At 20.1% G+C, this 13,510-nt stretch overlaps 1 protein-coding gene across 1 annotated transcript; it reads left to right on the top strand.

Moving 5' to 3' along the window:
* The first annotated feature begins 2,535 nt into the window (after positions 1-2,535).
* On the top strand, positions 2,536-9,425 carry LOC122505220 (protein king tubby). Its single transcript, XM_043616710.1, has 8 exons — positions 2,536-2,687; positions 4,131-4,266; positions 4,482-4,574; positions 4,660-4,817; positions 5,184-5,351; positions 8,007-8,352; positions 8,440-8,592; positions 8,661-9,425. Exons 1-8 carry the CDS (start codon positions 2,646-2,648, stop codon positions 8,792-8,794), a joined length of 1,230 nt encoding a protein of 409 aa, XP_043472645.1. The 5' UTR covers positions 2,536-2,645; the 3' UTR covers positions 8,795-9,425.
* Positions 9,426-13,510: the final 4,085 nt, after the last annotated feature.

Genomic DNA, 13,510 nt, shown 5'->3' with positions numbered 1-13,510 from the left:
TTTTTAAATAAATATTTAATAAATATTTTCTTTTCTAATTGATTCTAATAGAAATTAAGATAATCAAAAATTTGAAATTCAATAACAAAAGAATATTATTATAAAACTTGTTACTGTAAATTCTTCAAAATTATTTTCATTTCAATTCAATTCTTCATTTCTAAAATTTTCAACTGAAATTCTTCAATTTTTTTTACAATAATTTTTGAAAAACTTCTTTGTGAATTTTTAAATTTTTTTGTTTACAATTTATTTAATTTTACGAAATTTCGATTATTCTGCAATTTTTCAATTAAATATATTAGAAATTATTATAAAAGCTTCAAATAATTAAAAAAAAATCCATTAAACTTATTAAGAAAAATTAATTCGATAGAATTCGTAATTAAATGTATAAAAAGTTCAAATAAATTCAAAGATTTTAAATTTGAAATTCATTTTTAAATCATTATTTATTAGGAAATTCTATACGAGAATTCAATTATTTAAATACAAAAATAAATATTTTATTATATCGAATGTTTCTTTAAAAATTGAATTTTCATAAAGAATTTTATCAACAAATTTTTCAATAATTGAATTCTCTTGACAAATTTTCATAATATTTTTAAGAATAATTGCATTTTTCGAGAAATTTGATGAAAATTTTATAAAAAATAATATTGAAATTCTGCCAAGAATTTTATTAAAAGTTTGGAGAAAAATTTTATTATTTATAAAGATAATTGAAATTTTGACGAGAATATTTGTAAATTTTTAAATATAATTGGATTTTCGCGAAGAATTTTACTAAAATTATTTTGAAAAAAATTGAATTGTTAATTGTTACGTAAAAAATTTCATTAAATTTTTTGAAAATAATTTTATTCTTTAAAGAAATTTAATTAAAAATGTATCGAAATTATAATACTTAAATTTTAATAAATAAATTGTAGCAAAGATTATTAAAATAATTGAATTCCTGTGGAATTTTTATTGTTTATGAAAAGAAATAAATTGTTTGCGTAGAATTTTATAAAACATTTTTTTAACCAATTGAATTCTTATAGGAATTTTTATTAAAATAGTAAATATTAAAAATCATTGAATTGAGGAAAGTTTTTGAAAATAATTAAAATTTTGCCATGTATTTTTTATTAAAAATTTTTGAAAATAATTGAATTTCGGCAAAGAATTTTCCTATTTATAAAGATAATTGAAAAGTTGACGAGAATTTTTTTTTTTAATTTTTGAAAATAATTGAATTCTGGTAAGAATTATATTAATTTTTAAAAATATTTCAATTCCTGAGAAAAATTTTATTCATTTTTGAAAATAATTGAATTTTTTGTGAAAAAATCTATTAATATTTTGAAAATAATTGAATTTTACTAATTTTTAAAAATAATTGAATTTCTGTTAAGAATTTTACTAATTTTTTTGAAAATAATTGAAAATTTCTGCTAATAATTTTAATAATTTTGAAAAATAATTGAATTCCTGTGAAAATTTTTACTAATTTTAAAAAAGTAATTAAATTCTTGAGTAGAATTTTATTTAAAATTTGTGAAAATAATTGAATCCTGCGAAGAATTTGATTAATTTTGAAAAAGAATTGAATTCTTGTAAAGAAATCTATCAGTTTTTGAAAAGAATTGAATTTCTGTGAAGAAATCTATTAATTTTAGAAAATAATTGAATTTCTATTAAGAATTTTATTAATTTTAGAAATTAATTGATTTCCTGCGAATAATTTTACTAATTTTAGAAAATAATTGAATTTCTGTGGAAAATTTTACTAATTTAAAAAAATATAATTGAATTTCTGAGAAGAATTTTACTACTAACTTTTGAAAATAATTGATTTTCTTCTTTTTTATATAATTATTTTTTTAAAAACAAAATAAATTTTATCACATAATGCAATTGAAGAAACCTTCTTGGTAAGCTAAGTATATTTAATTAATGATTTTTAAAACTTTTACAAAAAAGCCGGAAAACCTAACCTAAAATTAACAATTGTCATTCGTGAATTTTTTTTGTGAATGAAAATAACGAAAGTCTCGAAATTTAATCATAATATAATTCATAACTTTTATCTTCGAAACTTAAAAATAAAAATTTTGATAACAAATATAAGAATTTGTTTTTAAAAGAAAGCATAAGAACAATTGTAAAAATGATAAAAAAGTTCAAAAATGTACATACCTTAGACTTTTTCTTTTCACTCTTCCTTTTAATTTCCCCCTCGCCCCAGGAACTTAATTCAAAAAGTCCCATTTTATATAGTTTTTTTTATTAATTCACAAAACACTGAAATTAAATATTTATAATTTTTATGTTGACATTTATGCAGAAAGTCACGTTTTTTTCATTTTCCCATAATGCCATTGACAGCCAACTCCCTATTGGTCCACGTTCGGATAATTGTGAAATATACCCTGAACTTTAATGCTCAATTTTCATTGGCCGAGAGAAACGAGTCCAGCGCTCTGATTTGAGGAAAATTCTCTTTTGAAAATGTGACCTAATAAATAAAGTGCTCAAGGCGGTTGCCTTGGTGTCGGGAACAACGGCAAATGCCTTTTCACGTAAACAAACTCATTTTAAACATTTTTCATTAGTGGAATTTTAATGATAAAATTTACGAAATAATCGACAAAACAATGACTTCTTTAGATTTAAGACAACAAAAATTGGAGCAACAGGTGAGTGAAAAATTTGGATAAAATATTTATTTATTTATAGTGTGGGCGCAATTTTTATCGCGAGAGAAAGAGAGAGAGAGAGAGACACTCGCGCATTATTATATCGATGCCCTTTTAAATTTTTAATTAATATTCTCTTCCTTGGCTTAGAAAATTATTTTCTCTAAAAAAATATCCTTTTATTGCGAACAATATTGTTCTTTTTTTGTTTCGAAATCCAATTGTTTGTGTGAAATGAATTTTCTTTTTTGTAATTGTTAAATGTTTTGACAATTTTTTTTTTTTTTTTGGAAAATTTTGTTTTGAGAAATACTTTTTTTCCAAGAGGGGAAAACAGTTTTAATTGATATGAATTTTAATAAATTTCGATAGTCTAAAGAAAGTAAATGAATCGAGAGTCAATTAATTGGAAAAATAGGTCAATTTTATTGCTATTGATAATTTATGTTGATTCTGATATAATATTTTACGAGCGATTGTAAAGTTTGTTTTTTGTCTAAATATTTACATTTTTTATTTATTACACTTTCTTTCTTTATTTATTTATTTAAATTAAATTCTTTTTCTATTTATTTACGTTTTCCTTTTATTTACATTTTCTTTTTCATTTATTTAAATTTTCTATCTTTTGAATTTTATTTTTTTATTCATTTACATTTTCTTTATTTCCATTTTCTTGATTTAATTTCATTTTCTTTTTTATTTATTTTAATTTTATTTTTTTTCTATATTTTCATTTTCTTCTTTATTTACTTCCATTTTCACTATTTATTTTCATTTCCTTTTTTATTTATTTCCATTTTGCTTATTTATTTCGATTTTTTTTATTTATTTAAATTTCTTTCTTTCTGTAAATTTAATTTTTTTATTTATTTCCATTTACTTTTTTTATTTATTTAAATTTCCCTTTTTCTTTAATTTTTATTTTTTTCTTTATTTTCTTTCTTTCTTTAAATCGAATTTTTTTTATTTATTTCCTTTTTCTTTTTTGTTAATTTAAAATTTTTTTTCTTTAAATTTTATTTTGTTATTTATTTTCATTTTCTTCTTTATTTATTTCTTTTTTCCTTATTTATTTTCATTTTCTTTATTATTTATTTCCAATTTTCCTAATTTACTTCCATTTTCCTTATTTATTTCTATTTTTATTTTTAATTGGTTTAATTTTATTTTGTTATTTATTTCCATTTTCGTTATTTATTTCCATTGTCATTTTTATTTATTTACATTTTCTTTCATTCTTTAAATTTTATTTTTTTTTCTTCATTTTCTTTCTTTCTTTAAATCGATTTTTTTTTATTTATTTCCATTTTTTTTGTTAATTAAAATTTTTTCTTTCTTTAAATTTTATTTTGTTATTTATTTTCATTTTCTTTTTTATTTATTTCCAACTTTCCTAATTTATTTCCATTTTCCTTATTTATTTCGTAATAATTATTTCAGAGGCAATTGATAGCGCAGAAAATGAAGCAAAAAAGACAAACAGGTGCCAGTGGAATGGTTCAAGCTTCTAATTTATCTGCTGCACAACTCACAAGTCACTCGACAAAGTGGCTGAATCCAAATAAGGAACTTCATGGTAAACAATTGTTATTTTCCTATTTTTTATTAATTAGTTTTTTATTTGTCTTTTTCTCATTTTTTATTTTTTTGAATTTACCACCAAATTCTTAAAATTTACGTAAAATATACTAAAATTTAATATTTTTTTTATTTTTTCTTTTATGTACTAAAATTTGCGAAAAACAAAAGCAAAAAAAATTTTTTTAAAAAGAATCTTTCTTCTAATTTTAGGATACGATGGACCCTTACAATTTACAATGTCACCGGGAAATCCAGACATTGGTCTATTGCCTGAAAATAAAACTATGGAGACTGATTTAACTGGTAATTAAATAAAAAAAAAGTGCTTTCTCCTTTCCTTTTTTCTTTTTTTTAAATTCATATTCAAATTAATGTTTTTATTTTCTAGATATAACCACAGATGGTACATTTTACGATGGAGCTGACGAAGAATCGTCACCTGTTGATTTACAGCCTCATCCGGAATCATTTCCATCACAATCGCCCTTAAGAGTGGCGCCTTCTGATGCGCCAACTGTCGTTATTAACAGAGATAATCTCACTTCGGTGGGTAAAATTACTTTATTATTTTTGATTTTTCACTTTCTTTTTTCAAATAAAATTCTTTATAAGAATTGAATTATTTCAGATTCGAAATTAAATTACGAGTTTTAATTGAAAATAATTTTGTTGAATTAATTTTTGTTATAATTTAATCTTCATCAGAACATTAAATTAGAATTTCATTATAATTTATATAATATTCAAAACATTTGATAAAAATAATAAAATGGTTCGTAATTTTTAATTTTTGGTCCGCAAAATCAAGGTTACAAAAATTTTTTTTTTTTAATTATTGTTGTGCAGGAAGAATGAATAATAGATGATAAAATAAAAATGAATAATATAATTTTCAAAATGTGCTAATTTCAGAGTCCAGAAGCTGAAGGAAATGTCGAAGGAAATATTGAGCAATTTGTACTTCAACCGGCAAATAAAAAAATGCATTACAAGTGTCGAATTACTCGCGATCGCAAAGGAATGGATCGTGGATTTTATCCAACATACTTTTTACACCTGGAGCGCGATTATGGAAAAAAGGTAAAATTTCATAATAGAATTTACAAAAAAGTTTTTTTAAATTTAAAAAAAAAATTCCTTTATAGTTTTTTGTCCTTTTCTTTTTGTATATTTTTTTTTGTTTTTATTATCTTTCTTTCTTTATTTACCTTCTTTTGTCTATTTTCTCCTTTCAAAAATTTACTTCCTTTTTTCCAAAAAAAGGACTTTTTAAAATAAAAACAGGCCTCGGATATTATGACTTTTTCAACTTTTTTCGACTATTTTCAAATAATGCTACTTTTATCGATTTATATTAAAAAATTGCGACTTTTTCGACTTTTCTTCCAAATTTTGCGACAAAATAAAAAATACCATATTTTTAGTATAAAAAGCTGCAACTTTTTTCGATTTTTACGTGCAGTATAAAAAATAGCTGAAGATAAATCTTTCGAAAATTATTTTTGAAAAATATTTCTAATTGAATTTTTGAAATATACAATTAAAAAGATTTTGAATAATTGAAATTTAGTAAAATTAATTGAAAATAAATCCTTTTTTTCAAGTATTTTATTATTATAATTTTTGAAAATTAACAATATTATAGAATTTTTATTGAAAATTTTTGAAATAATTGAATTTTAAAAAATTTTAATGAATAATCTTCAAGTGTAAATTCGATAAAAAAATGAAAATAATAAAATAGTTATAAAAAAAGTAATTCTCTGACAAAGTAATTTAAAATTTTTTAAAATTTACTATTTTAGAATTTTTGAGAAATTATTTATAATTAAAATTCATCAAAAATTTGATTATTTTTAAAATATTTTTGAAAAACTCAATTATTTATTTGTTTAATAAATTTATTTGCAAAATTTAATTATTTTAGGGCATTTTATTAAAATTCGTTGCAAAAATTCAATTATTTTCATGAATTTTAATAAAATTTATGTCTAAATTCCATTTTTTAGGAATTTTCAAAAAATTTATTGCAAAATTCAATTATTTTCATGAATTTTAATAAAACACTTCGCCAAATTTAATGTTTTTCTGGAATTTTATTAAAATTCTAATTCATCTATAATTTTAATAAAACTCTTTGCAAACTTCAATTATTTACAGAAATTTTAATAAAATTTTTGTCTAAATTCAATTTTCAGGAATTTTATTAAAATTCGTTGCAAAATTTAATTATTTTCAGGAATTTTAATAAAAATTTTTGTCTAAATTCAATTTTCAGGATTTTTTTTTAATTTATTGAAAAATTCAATTATTTTCATGAATTTTAATTAAACTCTTTGCAAAATTCAATTATTTTCATGAATTTTAATAAAATTTTTGTCTAAATCCAATTTTTGGGAATTTTTAAAAAATTTATTGCAAAATTCAATTAATTTCATGAATTTTAATAAAAATTTTTGTCTAAATTAAATTTTCAAAATTTTTTGAAAAAATTTATTGAAAAATTCAATTATTTTCATGAATTTGAATAAAATTTATGTCTAAATTCAATTTTCAGGAATTGTATTAAAATTCGTTGCAAAATTCAATTATTTTCATGAATTTTAATAAAATTTTTGTCTAAATTCCATTTTTTAGGAATTTTTAAAAAATTTATTGCAAAATTCAATTTTTTTTCATGAATTTTAATAAAATTTAATAAAATTTATGTCTAAATTCAATTTTCAGGAATTTAATAAAATTCGTTGCAAAATTCAATATTATTTTCAGGAATTTTAATAAAAATTTTTGTCTAAATTCAATTTTCAGGAATTTTTAAAAGATTTATTGATAAATTCAATTATTTTCATGAATTGTAATAAAACACTTTGCAAAATTCAATTTTTTTCTGGAATTTTATTAAAATTCTAATTCATCTATCATTTTAATAAAACTCTTGGCAAAATTCAATTATTTTCAGAAATTATAATAAAATTTTTGTCTAAATTCAATTTTCATGAATTTTATTAAAATTCGTTGCAAACTTCAATTACTTTCATGAATTTTAATAAAAATTTTGTCTAAATCCAATTTTCAGGAATTTTTAAAAAATTAAAGTCGTTCCGAGGTCTGTAATAATTGAAATTTTGTAAAATTTAATTTAAAACAGTTTATTTTTTTAAAAGTATTTTATTATAATTTTTGAAAATCAACTTTTGATGAATTTTAATTGTAAATTTTTAAAATAATTAAATTCTCAAAAATTTCAATGAAAAATCTTCAATTGTAAATTTTAAAATGAAAATTATTGAAAATTTTCTTCTAAAAATTATATAAAAATATTTTAGAAAAAAACAAATTCTTAGAATTCTTCCATTCTAATTTATTTAGAAGGTTTTAAATTGAAATTTAAAAAATTTTATTTCTTGTAGAAAAACAAATATGAAGTAGGTATTTAAATATTTATTTAAGAAAATTATGCAAATTTTTAATGATTGAATTTAGAAATCAGTGAAAGGTCAGGGAAAGACAAAATAAAATTTTTGTGACAACATTGGATTAAATAAAACGACTTTTTCCACTTTTTTTTGTATTTTTAATCGACTAAAGCGACTTTTTTTGCGCCTTAAAGTCGATCCAAGGCCTGTAAAAAAAAGCAGTTTAAAAAAGAAAAACACTTTTTTTAAAAAAGAAAACTACTTTTTTTAAAAGAAAAACTACTTGCTTTAAAGATAAACATTTCTTTTTGTGCTCCAGGTATTTTTACTAGCCGGACGTAAGCGAAAGAGAAGTAAGACGAGTAATTATTTAATATCAACCGATCCAACGGATCTTTCGCGTGGTGGCGAGGCGTACATTGGAAAATTACGCTCGAATCTTTTGGGAACACAATTTACGGTTTACGATAATGGTTATTCATTGATGAAGGACGATAAACACGAGGGCTGCTCGAATCCACGACAAGAATTGGCGGCCGTTGTTTATGACACCAATGTTCTTGGCTTCAAAGGTCCAAGAAAAATGACTGTCATCATTCCCGGAATGACTCCTGATCAAAGGAGAATTCAAATTTGTCCCCAGGAGGACTCGGAAACTTTACTTGGTATTTCCTTTTTATTCCTTTTATTTTTTGACTTCTATAATAATATAAATAATAATAATAATAATAATAATTTTTAAATTTTTCCAGAGTGCTATAAAATGAAGAATATGGACAATTTAATTGAACTTCACAATAAAACTCCAGTTTGGAATGACGACACACAATCGTATGTTCTCAATTTTCATGGAAGAGTCACGCAAGCTTCGGTGAAGAATTTTCAAGTTGTTCACGACACAGACGGTGAGTTGTTTTTTTTTCAATTTTTTTTTTTTTTCTTGGAAAAAAGTATAAATTTCTTTTTTTTTCAGTTGACTATGTAGTGATGCAATTTGGTCGAGTGGCCGAGGACGTTTTCACAATGGACTATAGATTTCCCCTGTGCGCTCTTCAGGCATTCGCCATTGCGCTCAGTAGTTTCGACAGTAAATTAGCCTGTGAATAGAAATTCAATCGAAGGTGGTGCTTGTCTCGAGGAATTATTTTTCGTTTCACAATTTTATCCCCAATGAAAACAAGACAATCAATTTTTTTCATTGCCGATTTGAAAAATCGGAAAACACATCGAACAAACATTGAAGGAAAGAGAAGAGAAAAATCTGCCTTAACATTTTTTTTTTCTTTACAAAAGAATCTCGAATTACATAAATATTCGTATAATTAATTAATTATACGATTGAAAAGGAATTTCTTAATTCTAAATAATAGAATTAATAGAATTAATCTATTAAATAACGAAATAATAATAATTATTATATTAAAATAATAATTTATAATTATTATTATTATAATAATTATTATTATAATGTAAAGAAGAAGAAATGAAATGTAATCGAGATAAAGAAGAAGTCGATCAAATATTTAACGACCCAAGAGCGATATTTTCGTTGCTTGAGAAAAGGAGTCGTGCAATCTCTTTTTTTTTGCAAAGTTGGAAAGCGTAACACCAACAACAAAAAGACTTTCGTTTAGATTCTCTAGATTTCTATATTTAAAAAATATACTAAAGAGATAATTTGTGTTCAGAGTCAGTTTTTTAAGCGCGAAAACCAAATAAATGAACAATTTGTCGTGAACAATTCAGTATTATCGATCAATTTCGAATTTTTTTTCGTCTCTTCATTTTCTTTCTTTGTTCAAATTTTTTTTTTCCCAACAAAATGAACAATATTTTTATATATTTTTAATATATTTAAAATAATTATGTAATTTTAATTTTTAATCTTAAATTAAAATTTTTTTAAAATTTATTTATTCCTAATATTCTTAATATTTTATTAATTTATTCGTAAAAAAATATTTTTTTCGAGATTCTTTTATATTTTCAGCTCAAAAAGAGAAAAAAAAATTAAAATCAGAAACTTAAAAAATTCAGTATTCTTATTTTTTTTTAATTTTCTCTTTTTGAAAAAGTATAAAAAACAATATAATATATAAAAAAAATAAAAGTATAAAAGTATTAAAATATTGTACGACATTAAAAAAAAATTTAACAAAGAAAGAAATGAATTCATCAAAAGAAGAAAAATAAAGCCTATTTATGTAAAAAAGAAAAATTGGCGAAAAAATATTTTTTAAGAAAAATTGAAAATTGTCTTTGATCTAAAAATCACAATTTTTCATGAACAGAACATTTTTCTATTTAAAAATTTGCAAATAGAAATTTTATTGCTGATTTTTTTTAATAGAAAAATTAAAATTTTCACTGAACGCTGTTTCTGCTTTATTCACTTATTACATTTTACACAAAATAAAAATCGCAGTGATGGAATTTCGATTAATTGGAACGATAAATCCAATTTTTATTAGTTAAAAGAAAAATGAAACACAAGTTCGTTTTTTTTAAAAATTGGCAATTTAAATATTTATTTATTTAATATTTAAATTAATTCATATTTAAAATTAGAATATTTAGTAAATTTCAAAAATGGTACTGAATATATTGATATAAATTTGATATAAATGAAAAAAGAGAGAAAAATAGACATCGGAATGTAAATATTTATTGTAATATAGAATTTTATATGCCAATAAGAAAAAAAGAGCCGATGTTGAGAATTTTTTTTTAAATTCATTACAAAATCGATGGCAAAGTCGACAATTTTTGCTAACCGGAAGATTTTAAGATAAAAATAAAAATTAATTTTAACTTTAGGTAATTCGGTTTATTTAATACATTTAATAGTTTCATGTATTTTTTTTTCTTTTTTTTAATCGAGTATTTAAATTATCGACAAGTTTTTATTGACATTCCATCACTATTTTTATCATATTTTTACATAGAAGCATTTATTATTTTTTTTTAAATAATTACTTATTTAAAAAAAAAATCGGCGCCTATTTTTTTTTTTATAGGAAATTTTAAACTAACTTTTATTTGCCCAAGGGAAGGAAAAATTGAATGTAAAACAAAAATATTTAGGGAAAAATTGTAATTATAATTAAATTTGTGTAGTAAAAAATTTATATTCAATTTGAAATTAAAAAATATTTTATATTACATTTAACTTTCAATTCAGAATATAATTGAGAATATTTTCAAATTTAAAAAAAAGAGAAACTGAAATTGAAAATATTTTTAAACTCAATTGTAACTGAAAATATTTTAAATGAATTTGAAAATATCTTCAAATAAATTATAATTGAAAATATTTTTAATCAAATTGAAATTGAAAATATTTTTAATTGAATTGAAATTGAAAACATTTTTAACTGAATTGAAATTGAAAATATTTTTAATTGAATTGAAATTGAAATTATTTTTAATCAAATTGAAATTGAAAATATTTTAAATATAATTTTACACGAAAATTGAAATTGAAGATATTTTTAACAAAATTATAATTGAAAATATGTAAAATGAAATTGATAATTGAGAATATTTTAAATTTGCAATTCAATTAAAAGTGAAAATATTTCCAACTAAATTATAATTGAAAATATTAAAAAAAGAAATTGAATTTGAAAAAATTGTAATTAACGGTAAAATTGAATTGAAATTAAAATTAATTGAAAATGAAATTCAAGTAAATAAATTTTCAATTAAAATTCAATTCAAATTATATGAAAATATTTTTCACAAAATTGAAAATATTTCCAATAAAATGCAATTGAAAATTACATTGTAAAAATTGAAATTAATAACAATTGAAAATAAAATTCAACTATAAATTTAAATATATTTTGAATTAAAATTTAATTCAAAAGTTTAAATTGAAAAAAAATTGCGGCTCAAAAATAAATTGTACATTAGAATAAAATTGTAATTTAGTAATTTAAAAAAAATTGGCATTGTTTAATATAGAACTAATTTTTTTGTATAATTGGAATACAAAAAAGAAAAAGAAAAAAACAATCATGGTGTCGATTTTATTGTTGAGATTTGAAATAGTTTGAAGTGTGAAGTTTGCTGTGTAATTTGTTTTTGTTTATTTTTTTGGTCTTTTTTTTTAATGGCAAAAGGCAAATGGATAAATTTTAAGAGGAATTTGGGTTTTAATTTTATAAGATTATTTATGATCTAGTCTACTATGTTATTAACAATTTATAATTATTTTATACATTCATTATAATTTATGCCATAAGTTGTCAATTTCTATATATGAAAATAAAAATGCATTTCATTCACAAATCACAAAAAAAAATTCATCATTATTTACTATTTCTTCATTTTCGAATTTTTCAAACAGAAAATTCATCTTTTTTTCTTTGCAATAATTTTTTTCTGAGGGGAATTTTTCAAAAAATTTTCTAAATAATTTTTTTGATAAACTTTTCAAATATCTTTTTTCTTTGCAATCATTGTTTTTAATTCTTAAAAAAATTTTCTCATCAATTGTTTTATTTCGAAACTTTTTTCAAATATATTTTTGCTTTGCAATCTTTTTTTTTTAATTCTTCAAAAATTTGTTCTCAACAATTTTTTTCGTAACTTCTCGGTAATCTTTTTTTCCCTGCAATCATTTTTTTGTGAATCTACAAAAAACAAAATTATATAATAATAATTAAATTATTTTAATTATTTTAATAATGAAAGTTAAATAATAAAAGTTAATAATAAAATAATAATGCAAAAATAAATAAAAAATAAATAAATTATAATTAAAAAGAAGTTTTTCTAAACAATTTTTTCGTAATTAAAAAAAAAATAGGTAAAATAAAATAGAAAATTAAAATTAAAAAAAATAAAAATAAAAATTTTTAATTAAAATAAAAATTTGTAATAAAAATAGAAACTTTGCGGCTCAAAGTGCAAACAGTTTTTTTTTATTAAATTTTTTTTTACAATATATATAATCTAGTGGATAGAGTAAAAAAAATAACACGAAGTAATAGAAATTAAAAAAGACAGTTTATTTATTTTTACAATAGCAAACACTTGGACATTATGCACAAATTTCTTAATAATATTTTCATTTGGAAGCAGTTTTCATTTTTCAAATAAAAAATTCTTGTATTTACATTCAAGGCACTTTCACGTAACAAAGTGTCACGACTAAAAATATGAACATTATTGTTTTTCTTTTTGTACAGTTCTAAAAAAACAATTAAGTGAATTTTTTTTACAATCTCTCCTGTTCGATTAAAAGGCAGTTATTGAAATTTGAACTGGTTTTTAAACACTTTTTTCATAAAAAAGAATAATTTTTATTTAAAAAAAACTCTACTTAATAAGAAAAATTGATTTTAAAAAAAAATTGTTTTGCATAAAAATAATTCTTTCTTAATAAAAAAAATTTTTTTAATACAAGTTATTTTTTTACTAAAAAGCATTTTTTTCACATAAAAACAATTATTTTCACTAAAAAAAAAGGAATATTTTGCACTACAAAGAATTATTTTCACTAAAAGAAAGAATATTTATCACTAAAAAAAATACTTACATGTTTCACTAAAAAGAATTTCTTTTAGTAAAAAAAATGTTTCACAGAAAAGAATTTTTTTAAAAACAAAATTACTTTTACTAAAAAGAATACTTTTTACATAAAAGAATTTTTTCTTATAAACAGAATACTTTTTACTAAAAAAGGCTTTTTCTGATATAAAGAATACTTTTTACTAAAAATAACTTTTCCTATAAAATAATACTTTTTACTAAACAGAGCTTTTTCTTATAAAAAGAATACTTTTTATTAAAAAAGAGCTTATAAAAAGAATAATT

This window comes from Leptopilina heterotoma, unplaced genomic scaffold, assembly GCF_015476425.1.
Source record: "Leptopilina heterotoma isolate Lh14 unplaced genomic scaffold, ASM1547642v1 Lhet_350, whole genome shotgun sequence".
Classification (NCBI taxonomy): Eukaryota; Metazoa; Arthropoda; class Insecta; order Hymenoptera; family Figitidae; genus Leptopilina; species Leptopilina heterotoma.
This window is presented reverse-complemented; position numbering and strand designations above follow the sequence as displayed.

Bases quoted from the DNA above. Each gene is read 5' to 3' on its own strand.
- LOC122505220 (XM_043616710.1), top strand. From the start codon at position 2,646: ATGACTTCTTTAGATTTAAGACAACAAAAATTGGAGCAACAG. The intron at 2,688-4,130 runs GTGAGTGAAAAA...TAATTATTTCAG, and splicing joins AACAAAAATTGGAGCAACAG to AGGCAATTGATAGCGCAGAA. The intron at 8,353-8,439 runs GTATTTCCTTTT...AAATTTTTCCAG, and splicing joins GGACTCGGAAACTTTACTTG to AGTGCTATAAAATGAAGAAT.